Source organism: Brachyistius frenatus, unplaced genomic scaffold (genome assembly GCF_029030835.1).
Source record: "Brachyistius frenatus isolate BFR_SWC_R1_liver_20210118 unplaced genomic scaffold, ASM2903083v1 Contig_29, whole genome shotgun sequence".
In the NCBI taxonomy this organism is placed as follows: domain Eukaryota; kingdom Metazoa; phylum Chordata; class Actinopteri; family Embiotocidae; genus Brachyistius; species Brachyistius frenatus.
The window spans coordinates 837,750-852,500 of NW_027210628.1; the positions used below are offsets into that span (position 1 = coordinate 837,750).

The 14,751-nt window shown below is 40.3% G+C and overlaps 1 protein-coding gene across 5 annotated transcripts in view; it reads left to right on the forward strand.

Moving 5' to 3' along the window:
* The window catches only part of elavl4 (ELAV like neuron-specific RNA binding protein 4), an 80,000-nt gene extending 73,696 nt beyond the window's left edge, over positions 1-6,304 (forward strand). For all 5 annotated transcript variants that reach the window (XM_069699024.1, XM_069699023.1, XM_069699025.1 and 2 more), the window contains one exon: positions 1,568-6,304. In XM_069699024.1, coding sequence (XP_069555125.1) covers positions 1,568-1,895 — 328 coding nt within the window. In that variant the 3' untranslated portion in view covers positions 1,896-6,304. The remainder of the gene's footprint in view (positions 1-1,567) is intronic.
* Positions 6,305-14,751: the final 8,447 nt, after the last annotated feature.

Consider the following 14,751-nt stretch of genomic DNA (forward strand, 5'->3'; position numbering starts at 1 on the left):
AGGAAATGGTTTAGCTTTAGAAAGGACAGAATAGATATCTGGTCAGCTACACTGTTGCTATGCAACCCCTGGTCTCGTCTCTAACACTGGTTGGTGTTTGGTCCCACTCTGATGGGTACGCTCGCATACACGTTTACACCCATGCGTGAGAGGAAGCCTTGATGTGGCGAAGCCTGTTTAGATGGCACCTGCTTGATCCTGAAGTAAATATCAAAACCACCTCAACAAGATAATGAGGCTGTTTAATTTGGGGTCTTTTGTAATATTTTGCTGTCGCAGGCGTCGTACGGTGACAGTAAAAATCCCTTCCATCTCAGGATTACAGATTTATAGATACAATCTACTGTATTTCATCTCACTTTAACCATACAGATAGCTTTATACTAATAAAATCTAATACAATGAGGCCATGCCACCCATTCATGATAAAACACTACAGGTCAATAAGAGAACCACCCTAGGCGCTTGGATTAGCATTCACAACCACCAAAAAGGCCAGAAGCAGACTCTGCATGACCAAAGTCATGCGGGAAGGTCGTAGTGATCGCCGACCATATATAGTCGCTGGAGAGATGAGGCTGGGGGCCCCGAGCAGCAAGCAGAGCTATCGATCAGTGCCACGAGCTGTGGAATAGAACAGACCAGAACACCCTGCAGGAGGGGGAGGAATACACTTTGTACCTTCATGCCACTGGGCTGTAAAGTGCTTCCATTTTCCATTTAGTTTGCTCCCTCTTCCCTCCCTCCTTCTCCTTAAGAAAGCAGCCTTCTCTGAAACAGCTGCAGCAAAGCGGAAATCTCAATTAAAGCACTCCCAATAATGCCTATAGTCGTTTCTTGGAGAGAGGTGGCATAAGAAATGAACCTTTTTATCTCATTTACCTTTTATTTAAAAGTGGGGGTATTTTTTTTTCCCTCATTTCCCTTTCCTTTAAGCGGAAAGGCAATTAAGTGAAGTCAACTGAGAATTCAAATCTCTTGCATCACGAGAAAAAGGAGAAGATTATGAGGCGAATGAGAACAGATTTAGCAGGCTGATGCATGATCTTTGATGAATTTCTAGCAATGGTTTAATTCAACAACTTCCTGCAATTTAGCACCTAAAGGAGCCACTCAAAGACAAAAAAGAGAGAACCTACATCTGCATCTCCTCCGGCAGAAATATAGCCCAGCACACACAGAACTGTCGTCATTCCCGACAGGACACCTTTCAGGAGTGAGAAGTACCGGGAGAATTTAGCAGCAGAGACTCATGGATCTAGACACTGACACACATGCACATACGTGACAGGCAGTACACCCTGAATTAGTGGAGTTTGGCTTGGAGATCAGTTTCTTGGTGGTTAGGTCGGTAAATTGGCTGTAGACAGTAGCTTATTATGCAGGTGAGCATCATGGCAGGCTTTTTAAGTTGGAAGGAGAATTCAGTTTTCAAATGTGGCTGTCAAAGAAGGTTTGTAGCCATTCCATGTACAGTAGATGCAGACACAATTTCACTGTATGCCTCAACCTGTCCTGTTAACACTTGCCGTTTCCTCTGTCTTCCCCCCACTCTGCCTCTTCTCAGGTTTTCTCCCATCACCATCGACAGCATGACCAGCCTGGTTGGCATGAACATCCCTGGGCACACGGGCACCGGTTGGTGCATCTTTGTGTACAATCTGTCCCCAGATTCAGACGAGAGCGTGCTCTGGCAGCTGTTTGGGCCGTTCGGCGCGGTCAACAATGTCAAGGTGATCCGTGACTTCAACACCAACAAGTGCAAAGGCTTCGGCTTCGTCACCATGACGAATTACGACGAGGCGGCCATGGCCATCGCTAGTCTCAACGGCTACAGGTTGGGCGACCGCGTCTTGCAAGTCTCCTTCAAGACTAACAAGACACACAAGTCCTGAACTTTGACAGGTAGAAGCAGTTGCCCCGCGACTTTGTCTGCTCCAAAATTGCCCCCTACCGCCCCCCTACCCCCACCTCCACCCATCCCTTAGCCCCTTCAATCACTACCACTACCACCCTACTACAGCCATCCAACACAGCAAACTCAAACTCCAACCGGAACACAAAGCAACCAACAAACCATCAAACAAATTGAACTAGAAATGGCTTATATTATAACTTTGGACCTATAAGCCAATGTTGCCTAAGTATTACAAAAATGAAATGATGAAAATGTTCACAAGTTTTTGGAAGTTCCTGTGATAATGCAGGCTTCTCTTTGTTGTATATTCTTTCTGTTTGTTGTGGTTGTTAAAATGATTTTTCTCTTCTGTGTAAACAGTAGCAAATCCCTGTATCCCCTTATTTCAGAGAAGAGAATGTCCTTTTTAGATTGGAGCCTTTTCTCTGTCTTGATTCAGGATTTGTTTTTCTTTTGTAAATCCGGATCCACTGTCGTTAGTATTATATACCTCCCTGTCAGTGAAAGGGAGGGGGCTCTTTTTTAAATTAGTGAACCATTCATTCATTTTTAGTGTGTATTAAAAAACTTCCCCTCATCGATTATAAGCGGGATTCCACGATCCCTCTGATGTAGAAAAAAAATGAATTTCTAACATTGTTTTTGTTTTGTATCGCAAACAAAACATAATGTCTTTCCTCACTGGGGTTCAGGGAGATGGGGCGAGGGAGGGGATGGGTTAGCTTTCCTGATGACACGTTCAGTAATTTAAGAAAAAAAAATATAACACTGTTGCCAAAGAGAAGATCTCTTTGCTTGGAAAAAAAATGCGTTTAGAAAAAGATAAAAATAAATAGAAAGAAGATCTATTTTTATAAATGATAATTAAAATAATAATTATTGAAGAATTTTTACAAGAATCTGGATTTGAAAAAAAGAGAAAAATATTTTGACTGGCTAACTAGGGGGGGCCGGGGCGGGTGGGAGGGGGCACCACCTTGTCTTGTCGTTCTGCCGTGGTACTTTATAGGATCAAAGGTTGTTTGTTTTTTGGGGAATCCAAGTTGGTAGCGATTTTGTAGACGGAAGGTTTTGTGAAAAGGGATGCAAACTGAGGCAGGTGATTTTGGTAATTTTTCACATATGTGCTCGTGCGTAATTATTCAACAGCGATACCCAAAAGGGAAGGGAGAGGGGTCTTTCCAAGGCCTAACCATCCTTATAGTCCAGAGCCCAAAGCAAGAAGACCCTTTGTCCGCTTGTTTTCTTGTTTTTGTCATCAGTCAATATGGGATATCAGTAAATAGATATATACACATCTATCCATTTAGAGAGCATACTATACATTATCTATATCATTTTCTTCGCTCTGCGTTTGTGAACTTACATTTGAAAAGAACTTCCTTTTAGCGATCAACAGTAGGTGCTATACTACATTATTCACATATCTTAAATATCCAAGTTTGTTGTTCTATGTGTTGTTTAAAGAAAAAAATACTTCGATGTTGGCATTGAATTGAGCTGCTGTTCTTCGTTTAATATTTGTTTAATGTCGGCCCAGAAATCTGGCGAGACTATTTCTTTGCTGAATAGCCAGATTTAACAAATTTGGGCCTTGTAAGAATCACTGAACAAACTTTAATTTTGTAACTTTTTTGTTTTGGTTTGGTTTGGCTTGCTGACTTTTAGGTTACTTGCTGAGCGTGAAACGTTTGTCAAAACTTAATGATGATTAGCTAGTTCCGTTAGTCTAGATATTTGTTTCCTTAAAAAGGATCTATGACAACTGTGTCTTTATTTGCTGTGTACAAATAGATGATATATATAAATATATATATAGTCTACATTTGTTTTACAATATCTACTGTACTATCTGAGTTGTCACTGTTCTTTTGTTTGAGCTTGTCTTTTTCATATGACAATTTATTATGAAGTGGTGGTTCAGTTACTTAGAAAAACTTGTGAGGAAACTGTTCAATTGTTGTCATGTTGCTTGTGGAGAAAAAAAAATTGGATTAACTTTCAGTTAACAACTGCGGCAAAAGAAACCGAACAAAAAGCTTCGAATATAACTGTATTTGTTTAACAGTTGATTTACTTCTCTATTTTTTAAACTATTTATTTTTCTATTTATTTGTATTTATTATATATTTATTAATTCATTAATTTATCTGTGTATTTATGTATTTATTTGTTTCATTGTCTGTGTATTTGCGTGATTCTGGTACAGGGAGGGGGGCGTTTCTGAGCAAAAGGTAACAAAGCGACTAGTGGAGAGGCTCTTCCAGTAGTCCACTGCACTGAGAGAACTTTTAGTACGTTTGTGCTTTGTACCAATATATCAAAATTACAATATAAAAAAAATCTAAAAGTCAAGAAAACTGAAAAAAATGTCTGGAGGGTTGGGGGACGCTCTTCCCTTATTACTAGAAACAGTTACTCGCTATGCATAACCTAGTTAATAGTTAAATTTGCTATTGCTTTTTTCTTGTCTTGTTAAAATGAAATCTTTAGATCTTTTTCAATAAAGTTTAGTCTTAATAGAATGTTATAAACAGTCGTTCTGGTTCAATATAACCTGTGATAAGTTTGTGTAGTTCTAAAAAGCCACTCCGTCCACACCCTCCCTCCACTTACTACCGCTTTGTGATGAAACCTTATGCAAAAATGTGGGTCTGAAAGCATAGTTTTCAGTTTTCAGTGAACATTTTATATAACATTGAGCTCTTGGAGGCTTGGGCAGATCAATTTTAAAATTGTTGTTTGAGGGTCATTCATTGCACTGGACTAAAATCGGTCAAAGTCACTAAAGAGTCTAAACTTATTTTTAAGAAGATTCATCATGTTTTCAAATGACATACCAACAAATCTTTAAAAATGAGAAATTGTTACCATTGCACACCAACTGTTATTTCCTGCAGTTGTTGCTCTACTTATAAAGTACTCTGGAGGTATAAAAAGGGATTGTACCGATTCTATATTTTATATACTCTAATATGATATATATTATATATTTTGAAAGGTGAAAGGTAAGGGAATGGTTCCAGAAGTATAAATATAAGGAATTGGATTTTTCTGTTTGTTGTTAAGACTTGAAAACATGAAGGAGGTGTGTGGAGAGCATTTGAAACACTCAGACGCATGCTCGCATAGTACATCCTCCTCTCTCACACCTCACTCATCTGACAAGCCGGGTCATCGAGTATCATTACCATTAACCAATCATCATCCGCACCATCCGATCGCATAGTGTTCTAACGTCATAACGCCAACCACCCAACCAACCAACCAGACCCCTTCATGCTCCCCGCCGCCGTCGGGAGCTTGAATTATGCAACGACCCCAGTAGAATGTTCTGATGTGTGATCTAATTTCCTACACTGTATGACTTTTGAACTCTTACGATGCGTGCCTGTGTTCCGCCTAGACCCTGTGTGCACATGTGTGTGTGTGTGCGTGCGTGCGCATGTGTGCATGTTTGTGTGCATGTTCCTTTATGTAACTGTGTGCGTGTTGTGCGTTTGTCCACATATGTTTGTTTAGCGTGGAGTACATCCAGGTGTGTGTGTGTGTACAGTGTATACATATGTTAAGTGTTTAGTGCATTTGGGTCCGTTTAGTGCACATATATACAAGCGTATATGTGTGTGTCTCCCTGAGTGCATGTGCGCGCGTGTGTATGTTTGACCGAGATGGCGCGGGCGACTGTAACGTGTGTGAGTGTGTGTGAGAGTGTGTGTGTGTGTGTGTGTGTGTGTGTGTGTGTGTGTGTGTGTGTGTGTGTGTGTGTGTGTGTGTGTGTGTGTGCGTGTGTGTGTGTGTGTGTGTGTGTGTGTGCGTGCGTGTGTGCATGTCAGGGTGTTTGAAACATGGGGCTGCGTCACCTCGCTCTATGCCCAACCCCTATGGCTCACACCATCCCCTGTAGCGCCTTATAGTGGCAGCCTGCCAGTAGGAACAACGCAGCCAGTAGTGGAGGAGGGAAGGTGAACAGAGGAACTCGGCTCTTCTTGTCAGTTTTCATTTTCCTCCTGAGACGTGTTTGTTTACTATCTGAAAAATCTATAAACGAAATCTTTAAAGACAAAAAAGATGAAAAAATGTTCACGGGGCCCCATGACCGCGGCTCTCTCTACTCTCTCCTGCTTATGTTATTACTTAACAATTATCAATGATGATTATTATGATTATTATTGCTATTATTCTTAGTATTCTTATTCTTATTATTAATCCAATTACTGCGATGAATGACTTCATGTTATCCTTGCTAGTTTAGGTCATTTCTGAAACTGGAAACAAAATAAAAATCTTGCTGTAAATGTTTGTTTTTTCTTTTTCATAAAACTGTTGTGTTTGAATTATTTGTACTTTTGAATGTTGGGACAATAAAATGAGGTGTTAAGAGCTCGGATGTTTCTTGTCGTGAAGAATGAAGCTTTCAGATATTTCACACTGCATCCAATAATGTACATATTTCTACAGAATTTAAATCTTAAAAATGAGATCAAATAAGATTAGAGATTTGTACTTTGTAGATTTCTTGATGAGACAGGAGACTGACAACATTTACAAAGATCAATCACAAACATTTGATCGTTCCAGCTTCTCAAATGTGGTGATTTGCCGCTTTTAACCGTTGAAAATGTAATGTGAAAATTAATTATTTTCTGATATTTTAAAGAAATAATCGATGAAACGAATATTACTCATTATTTGCTGTCCGTGTATGTTGTTGTTGTTGTGTCTCTCAACACGACGCAAAGATCTAAACTTAGTTTTACCACAGCAGAATTGCAACAGTAAATCACAGATTTAATCTGCGTTCTCTGTGACCTTTCAGCTACTGAGGGACAGTCACGACCGTGAGGTAGTAACACCGCAGACATAAAACGCAGTGCTGCTCTCAGTCAGCTCTCTGAGGTGCAGCTATAGGACAAGAGGGAGGAATCAGGTGGAGCTACATCAGAGATAACACTACCCACTGTATCTCCACCAGACACCTTTGTGCCACCGTGCTCCTCCTTCCCGGTTAAATAAAATACTGTATTTGTGCTCTACGTGTGCTTCTCATTTAATTTCTGGTCTGTTTACAAAGACAACTTGGTGCATAAAACACCAAAAACACAGAGAATAAGAAAAAGCTCAAAGGAGAGAGGAATAAACTTTTCAAAACAAAGATGCATAGTGCTTTATATTAGCCAGGATTAACACATTTAGAAGAAGGGAAATAAAATCATTCAATCATAAATAATACCAAACCAAAATGGAATGTCCAACAAGAACACAATGAAAACAATAATAAAATAAGACATACTGATAACAAAACAGTGGTAACAATAAAGTATTCTAAAACAGTTTTGAGAAGTATGTAATTTAAAATAATTTATGGATTCTGCAAGCGTCTGATTTTTACGCAGGGATTATCCCGATTTCAGAAACCTGGATACACCCATATCCTGGTTTTGAGGAACCCGACTGTGACAGCTGGAATACTTTGAAAGAAACCAGGATACTGTTGCATGTATACATCTCATCTTGTTTCTCAGTGACGCTGACTATCAGATATACACAGAATAGTAGGAACGAGAGGGTCACACTTCTGGAGCAATGAAGCCACAGAGTTTTGTCTTTCTGTTATCAAAGAATTAAATATATTGCACAGTTTAGATGAGAGAAACGATTGCAAAGCCGAGCAGGTTACATGACGGCAGCTACATCTACGTATGTTCATCCACTGAGTCCTTGTCCTGTACAGTAACAGTTACAGCCTGACACAGGTCAAAGTGGTGGTGATGTCTTCTTGTGTTGTTGGCAATAAGGTGGATGTTGGTATTTAAAGTGACTGGGACACTCGATTGACTGAACAAGATTTAAAAGAGTTCACAATTTCTATAAAATACATAGCCAAAGAAGAATCAGAGGGGCAACCTTTCCACTCCATCAAGGCGACTGCGAGCCTGATGAGCAGGCGTGGATGCCAGCAGTATCATTACCAGTGTTCTCAATGTACTCAGTAAAGTCCAGTGATGCAAGCCCAGCTTTACAAAGAACATTACAGTGTTTGGTCCAGCGATGATGGCTGTTAGACTGTGATGTGTTGTTGGCAACTTAGCGATCGTTCTCTCTCATCAAGGCCAAAGTTGACGGGGACGGCTTGAGTCAGCATGACCTATGAACTGACTTTTGGGGGTTTCTATAAACAGCTGTTGACGAATTCAACTTCGGGGTGCTTTTAGAGCAGAAGTTTTACTCTCCTGTTACTCACAGGTGCAACAAATAAAATACAGCATGACTGAAAACATCTGATGCAAATAAGATATTGAAAATTGCACGGGAAGTGAACGTGCTCTCGTTTCAGAGATTTGTTGGGTTTAATATGGCTCAGTTCTCACCATATTCTGTCACCAGATGCAACCATATGATACTGCCTCTCAGTTTCTATATAAACCACTTTTCATCTGCCTGGGTGAGAGCTGATCACACTCCCTCCATGGTGTGAATGTCAGCATCCTGCCGTGCTGTGATGTAGAAGCCAGTTCTGCCAAATGATGAGCATGAGCCTCACAGTCGGAAGCATATTATTTCATAAGAAGCTACTTGTCTTTGACAAATCTTCCGTAGTCAAATGTGTGCCATGGGGGAGCTGTTGTTACCCTCCAGCTCTCCTTGGAACACACTCTAACGTTAATGGGATACCTCTCCTCACCCCTCTGTCCGCTTTAGAGATTTCACACCGCCTAATAAAAAGAGACTCGGCTTGACTGCTTGGTATTTATTAACTGAGCTGAATGTGGTCCACCTCATTTTCCGTTTTGGCATTAACGCTTTGATCAGACTGATTGGACTGTCTGTTTATCATAAAGTTTATTTTATGTGTTAGTGTGCAGCCTATAATGTCAACCATGAGTTACAACTTCTGGTGCAAATGACGAGTATTACTGATTACTGCACTTTAAAGTACCAGTGTGTAGGATTTTGTAGGATCTATTAAGTGAAATGGAACATAATATTCATAACTGTGTTTTTATTGACGTAAAAATCCCCTGAGACTAAGAATCATTGTGTTTTTGTTTCCTTAGAATGACCCCTTCATATCTACATAGGGAGCGGGTCCTCTTCCATGGAGCCCGTCATGTTTCTACAGGAGCCCAGAAGGAACAAACCAAACACTGGCTCATTTTGAGTTTTGCGGCTACTGTAAATTTTCTACAACCTTGAAAAGGGAGGGTGAGGCGAGGGGTGTTCAGTTGGTTGCAATCTTCAACCTCACCAATCAATGCTAAATCCTACACACTGCTCCTTTAAGAAGTATTTTCTTCCTGCCAGCAATTGAATATTGCAGCTGCCTTTAACTTCTCACCTACAATAAATTTTGCCATTCTTTACACCTTTCTTAAAGTTTCACTTCCTCTTCGCCTGCAGCTGAAGCTGTGATAGTGTTGTGACAAGCCTTATTATGAAGCCTAGCTTTTAGTGACTATGTGGACTATTTAAAAAAAAAATCATTTCAGCTGTAGTTCTGGTACTTGATATGTGGTATATTTTATATAACCGATGAAGATTTTTGTAGGGTCCCTGCTTCGGTGGGATCCTGGGCCCAGTAGTTCAGAAGTAATCTGATCAGATTTCAGCTATCGGATTGGTTAAAATCTTGACAATGGTCTGATCAAAAGAAAACATTTGTATCATGCACTATTTATACATGTATTTACATTTTGCACTTAATATGTTTAACTGTCACAATCACTACCCAATTGGGGCAAACCAAAGACAGACTTGAGATCTGAGGAAATTTTGTCTTTTTATGATTTAAAACAAAATATCCACAATGTCATCGTGAATAATCCATATTTGTTTGCATCTATTTTTTGTGGATTAAATGAGGGGTCTGAAATGGAAATGGGATTTTTGTATTGTGCTGTTTTCTATCTCTTAAAATACAAATACTTAAAGTGATCCTATGCTGGCTATTCTTCCCGTTGTTCTTTACATTGTGATCTGTCGTCCTATTTAGAGAGCTGATAACACGGATTTGGTAATGTTGAAAAGTTTGTATCTGGATCAGGACGTTGATCTAATGTTGTTTTGAAAAACTGGATCAAAAGCAAGATAGATGACCTGATCCTGGATAGCAAAAGATGTGACTTCCAAATCTGGATAATTCCGATATATCAACTGGGCCCTGATTGTCAACATCTCAATAAACCAATACGTAATATTAATTTAAATCTATTATAGCTTCAGGTGTAATTTCTCTGAATGTCTTTTGTTAAATTCCCTAAAACTGGTGTAAAGCAGTCATTTTCACAACCAGCATTGAGACTCTTATTTGACTGGCATCATCATCATCCAAAACTGACAAATTAGCATGGAGAATTTCCACAGTAACCATCCAGCAAGAGTGTTTTGTTTAAGCGAAGGTGAGTGAACTTGTCCGGCAGCACTTCCTCAATACACATCTAATCTGTTGTGATCACTTTATGTTGGGTTGTATCTCTCAGTTTAATAAGTCTGTTGTTTTTTTCCTACTGAAACGTGTGAACTGTGATAACACTGTCAACACTCCTTGGAGAGCGAGTGACACTCACTGGGGTCTAATAAAGCACTGGAAACATATTCGGGAAGTTTCAGTCCCCGAGGGCTCCACTGGCAATCTGCTCTCCTGTGAAGTCTCTTAATTTCAATGTAATATTTCCGGCACCAGGGGATCACACTGTTGCTCAGAGGCAGCATTTTCTTGTACACACTATCTGTTGCCACGTTGTGACGTACACTGTGGCATCACAGCAATACACAATTCACCAATGTTGCCCATGCTATATCGAGGTGCTAAGCTATGTCTGGTCACAGTGGGGGCCACAGGCAGAAAATAGAGTTGGGACTCAAAGCTTTCAAACAACAGTCAGCTTGTCGTGCTGCACAATTAACCGTATGAAAAACACAATCACAATTCATACCTTGGGTGTAATCTAATTTCTAAATGACGATTCTGCAATCAGCTGCATCAAAAAAAGCGCTCCTACTCAACAAATGACAATATGACATCACACCACGTGGGAAAATAATCCAAATGGGAGTGAAAGACGCCATTAAAAAGAAGTCACACAGAAAAATGATCGTTTAAACGTTGTGTTTAGTTAGAGAAAACAAGAGACTGAAGTTCAGTGTCAGATTAATGAAGCTGCTGCATTCAAGCCTTCTGTTGTCCAAAGTTGTTGTGAGAGAGAATCGTGATCTCAATTCTAAGCAAGAAAATCATGATTCTCGTGTATCCAGAATGGTGCAGCGCTACTAGCCTGTGATGACAAGTGCCTCAAGCCAAGAGATATTCACATGTGATTTTTTTTTTCTCTGTGCAGGCTTCTCCTCTACAAAGTTGAACAGAGGGACTCATTCTTCACCATGCTGTCGACATGAGTGCCGTGGGACAGCTTCAGCAGGGGCTTTCCAAACTTTTAACCAAGTTACAGCATTTGTGTCACTGCAGAGAAAGCAGCCATGCTGCGGTCTATCCTGTTATAAAGTACCACTAAAAGGTGAGATAGAGTTCAATAGTCATGTAAAAAAAAAAAAAGTATTCAGTAATCTTCTTTGACTGCAAATCATTCTGAAATGTTTTCATGTTTAAGTACGAGAGATGTGTATAAAGCGACCTGCTGAAGACCCCATCCCAAATAAGTTCAGTTCTTCTTGTGTGAATAGCTACAGAGTTAGTTGTTCCTAAGTCTTTACTTTCCTGAAACTAAAGCTATACCATATGAACAATATAATAGAAAAATAAAAAAATAAAAAAGGGGGTGGGGGGTTGAATAGTTTATGCAACTATCGTCCCACTTCCCATGTGTGTGAGTCCCATTTTTACCAGCATCTGGTTGTAATACATTACTCCCGTGGTGGCAATGTACCTAAAAGCTGTCTGCAAACTGCCATTAAACAACATTAGTCGAAGAACACGACTACCAGACTCTGGATCTTTGCAGGTAAAACTGTGTGGCGCTGTGAGATTAGATGTCCCGGTGCAAACAACAGAAACACGCAAAGACGACTGCAGCCGTCAGAAAGTGTGGAAATACTTCAAAACATAAATGAAGATGAGGCGCAGTGCAAACTGCAGGTAAAGCTAGCATACAAGTCTACGACAGCTATGCACCGACATTAGACTGGAGCGCTGAGCAGACGATACATTCACTGATCACTAAATCAATGGCCAGACAAAGTATGTTTGATGTTGGACACGCAGCTCAAACAACGGCTCTCGTCTCAAAGATGAACCTAAAGACATGCTTCTTATCAGATTTATACAAGGCGAGACGTTTAGAAGTTGGATATTGTCTCCTGAGCGCGTTTTTAAGTCACAAGCGAGTCCCTCCTTTTCTTTGTGTGTGTGTGTGTGTGTGTGTGTGTGTGTGTGTGTGTGTGTGTGTGTGTGTGTGTGTGTGTGTGTGTGTGTGTGTGTGTGTGTGTGTGTGTGTGTGTGTGTGTGTGTGTGTGTTTGCGTGCTAATTGTCAAATGATAGTCAAAAAGTTATGAGCGATTATCAAATAGTACTTTTTTCTTGAAATGCCCATCCCTAATATGAAGCCTTGTTCTGACTTTGTTCTTACAAATGAATATTAATGTTATTTTGCAGATGTGCCACAACTGTTAACCCTGACCTCTTTAACTGTGTATATCTATTTTATAAACATGAGGGGACATTTTCAGTGTTTATATAATTTTCTGAGATGTGTTCATGCCTTAACCATGAAAACTACTTATTAGAGATTTCATCCTCCAGTTCCGGGTAAAAGCAGACTGTGCTAAGGTTAATGTAACATTACCATATACATTAAGCACACACAGACTGTTGCACTGTTTACAGTGACAGTGCCCTCTGAAGATAAGTGGGTGACAGAGAGCTGTAGAAGGCCGTTAAAGGGAGAGCTTATTTCTAAACAGCTGCACCATCCTGACCTCATACCCCGCAATGTATTCATACATACTCTTATGTCTAATAATAGATTGAAATACTTTAAATATGTAGGATATAATGGACCGTATCCATTTTTTATCCAGTCCAACAGACAGGCTAGTTAATAAATAAAGATTTGAATAGCAGTGGAACAAATATTGTTTCATTCTATACTCACTCTTCTTATTTACATGTGCACTAACAGCAGCGTCAAATTAACTAAGCTGTATTGTACATTATGCAGCAGAGACTAACAGGACAGGACTTCCTCCGCTGATGACTGGACCGGCAGATGGTTTGTAAATAATGTACGTGGTCTCATGGGAACATCGGAGTCCGTCTCGGTTTGGTTTGATGCGCCAAACTCACTCCCATACACAAAGTGACCCTTATAATTATGAAGGCAAAATCATGATGTGCATTTGATGCCAGGACCGATCCAAAACAGTCTAAATGAGAAACAAATGAGATGTGCAGAATCTGACCTGCACAATAGCAACATTAACAAATTATTAAGCATTCAGCGCATAGAACATTTTCTGCCCTGTGTTATTTTTACCTTGCACACCTTGTTATTTATCTTGGTTCAGTTTGCAAGGGAGTACAGGCTTTATTCCATCTTGGCAACAGCTTTTTATCATTATGGAGCTTTTCATAGTTTTTGTTGTTTTATTTACGTGATAACACCTGGTGGAAAAATTCTCTTTTCACTTTCTCTGTTCCAAAGGGAACTCGGGGAAGTCACAGTCGCAGAACAGCACTCCTGCTGCCTAGAGCTGGTGAGGATTCAATGTCTTTCTCAAGGGCACTTCATCCGGGTAGATTCTTGTCATCACGAGGGCATTCTCCAGTCACAGCGTGGTTTCCCAAGAAAGCAAACAGCCCGGACAGACAGTGGAAGTAGTAATGACATCCCCGACTCTTTGCTGCTCATGCTCCGTGTCTTTCTACCCAGTGACTACACACTACCAGCTCACTGCCATAGCTGTAGTAGATAGGCTCTCATGATTGACTGAGTTTTAGCCTTGGCAAAAGCTCATGTGGATGTGAAAACTGTGGAGTTGGAAATCCCAGCATCCTTTCAACTACTTCAGCAGTGACAATGACAAGCAGCTTTCACAGCTTAGATGTCACAGAACAGATTCCAGATCAGTAGTGATGATTGCAGTTGCTGGCAGTGTGCAAAGACGAAGGTAGTGTTTGCATGGAGTTTTTTGATTGTTCTGGCAAATGCAGTATCGGGGTTTTTTTCTGCGATGATTATGGCTGTGATAATGTTGCCGATGGCAGCAGCTGCTTTTCTGAGGCAAGAGCCTGTATTGTCTTCAGCAGAGATGGTGACTGGCAAACAAGCATAAAGAGCAAAAGTGTAATAAGAATAATAACTGGGTTCAATTGAGGTTATGATTTATGAATATTTTAAAAGGCCCTAGCCCCTTTCACTTGGCAGTCTTTGGCTGCAGTACCTTCGGACCAATTCAACAATTTATGCCATGATCAATACTTGTTTTATTGCTACAGCCATAGCCGGAGGCAGTTTGTTTTCGGGTTGTCCGTCCATACGTCCGTCCCATTCACATGAATACGATATCTGATGAAATGTTTCTAATTTGGCACAAGCATTCCCTTGGACTCAATTAGGAAGTTCTTCAGTTTTGGTTGCGTTCTGTGGAGATCACTGAAGTAGTGTTCCACGGAGACAAGGCACATATTAGATTCACCCTAAGAGGGTTATGAACGTGGACATTGTTGGGTTGTCTTGGCTTATTGAGGTTAAGGTTAGGGACCATATAGTAACAGATGTGAAGTTTGGTGTACAGTAAGTTTGAGGCTGCTCAGCCTCTAAGGGTGCTCAAAAAGAGACTCAACCTGATGCAGTCGAAGAAACATGTTCTGTGTTCT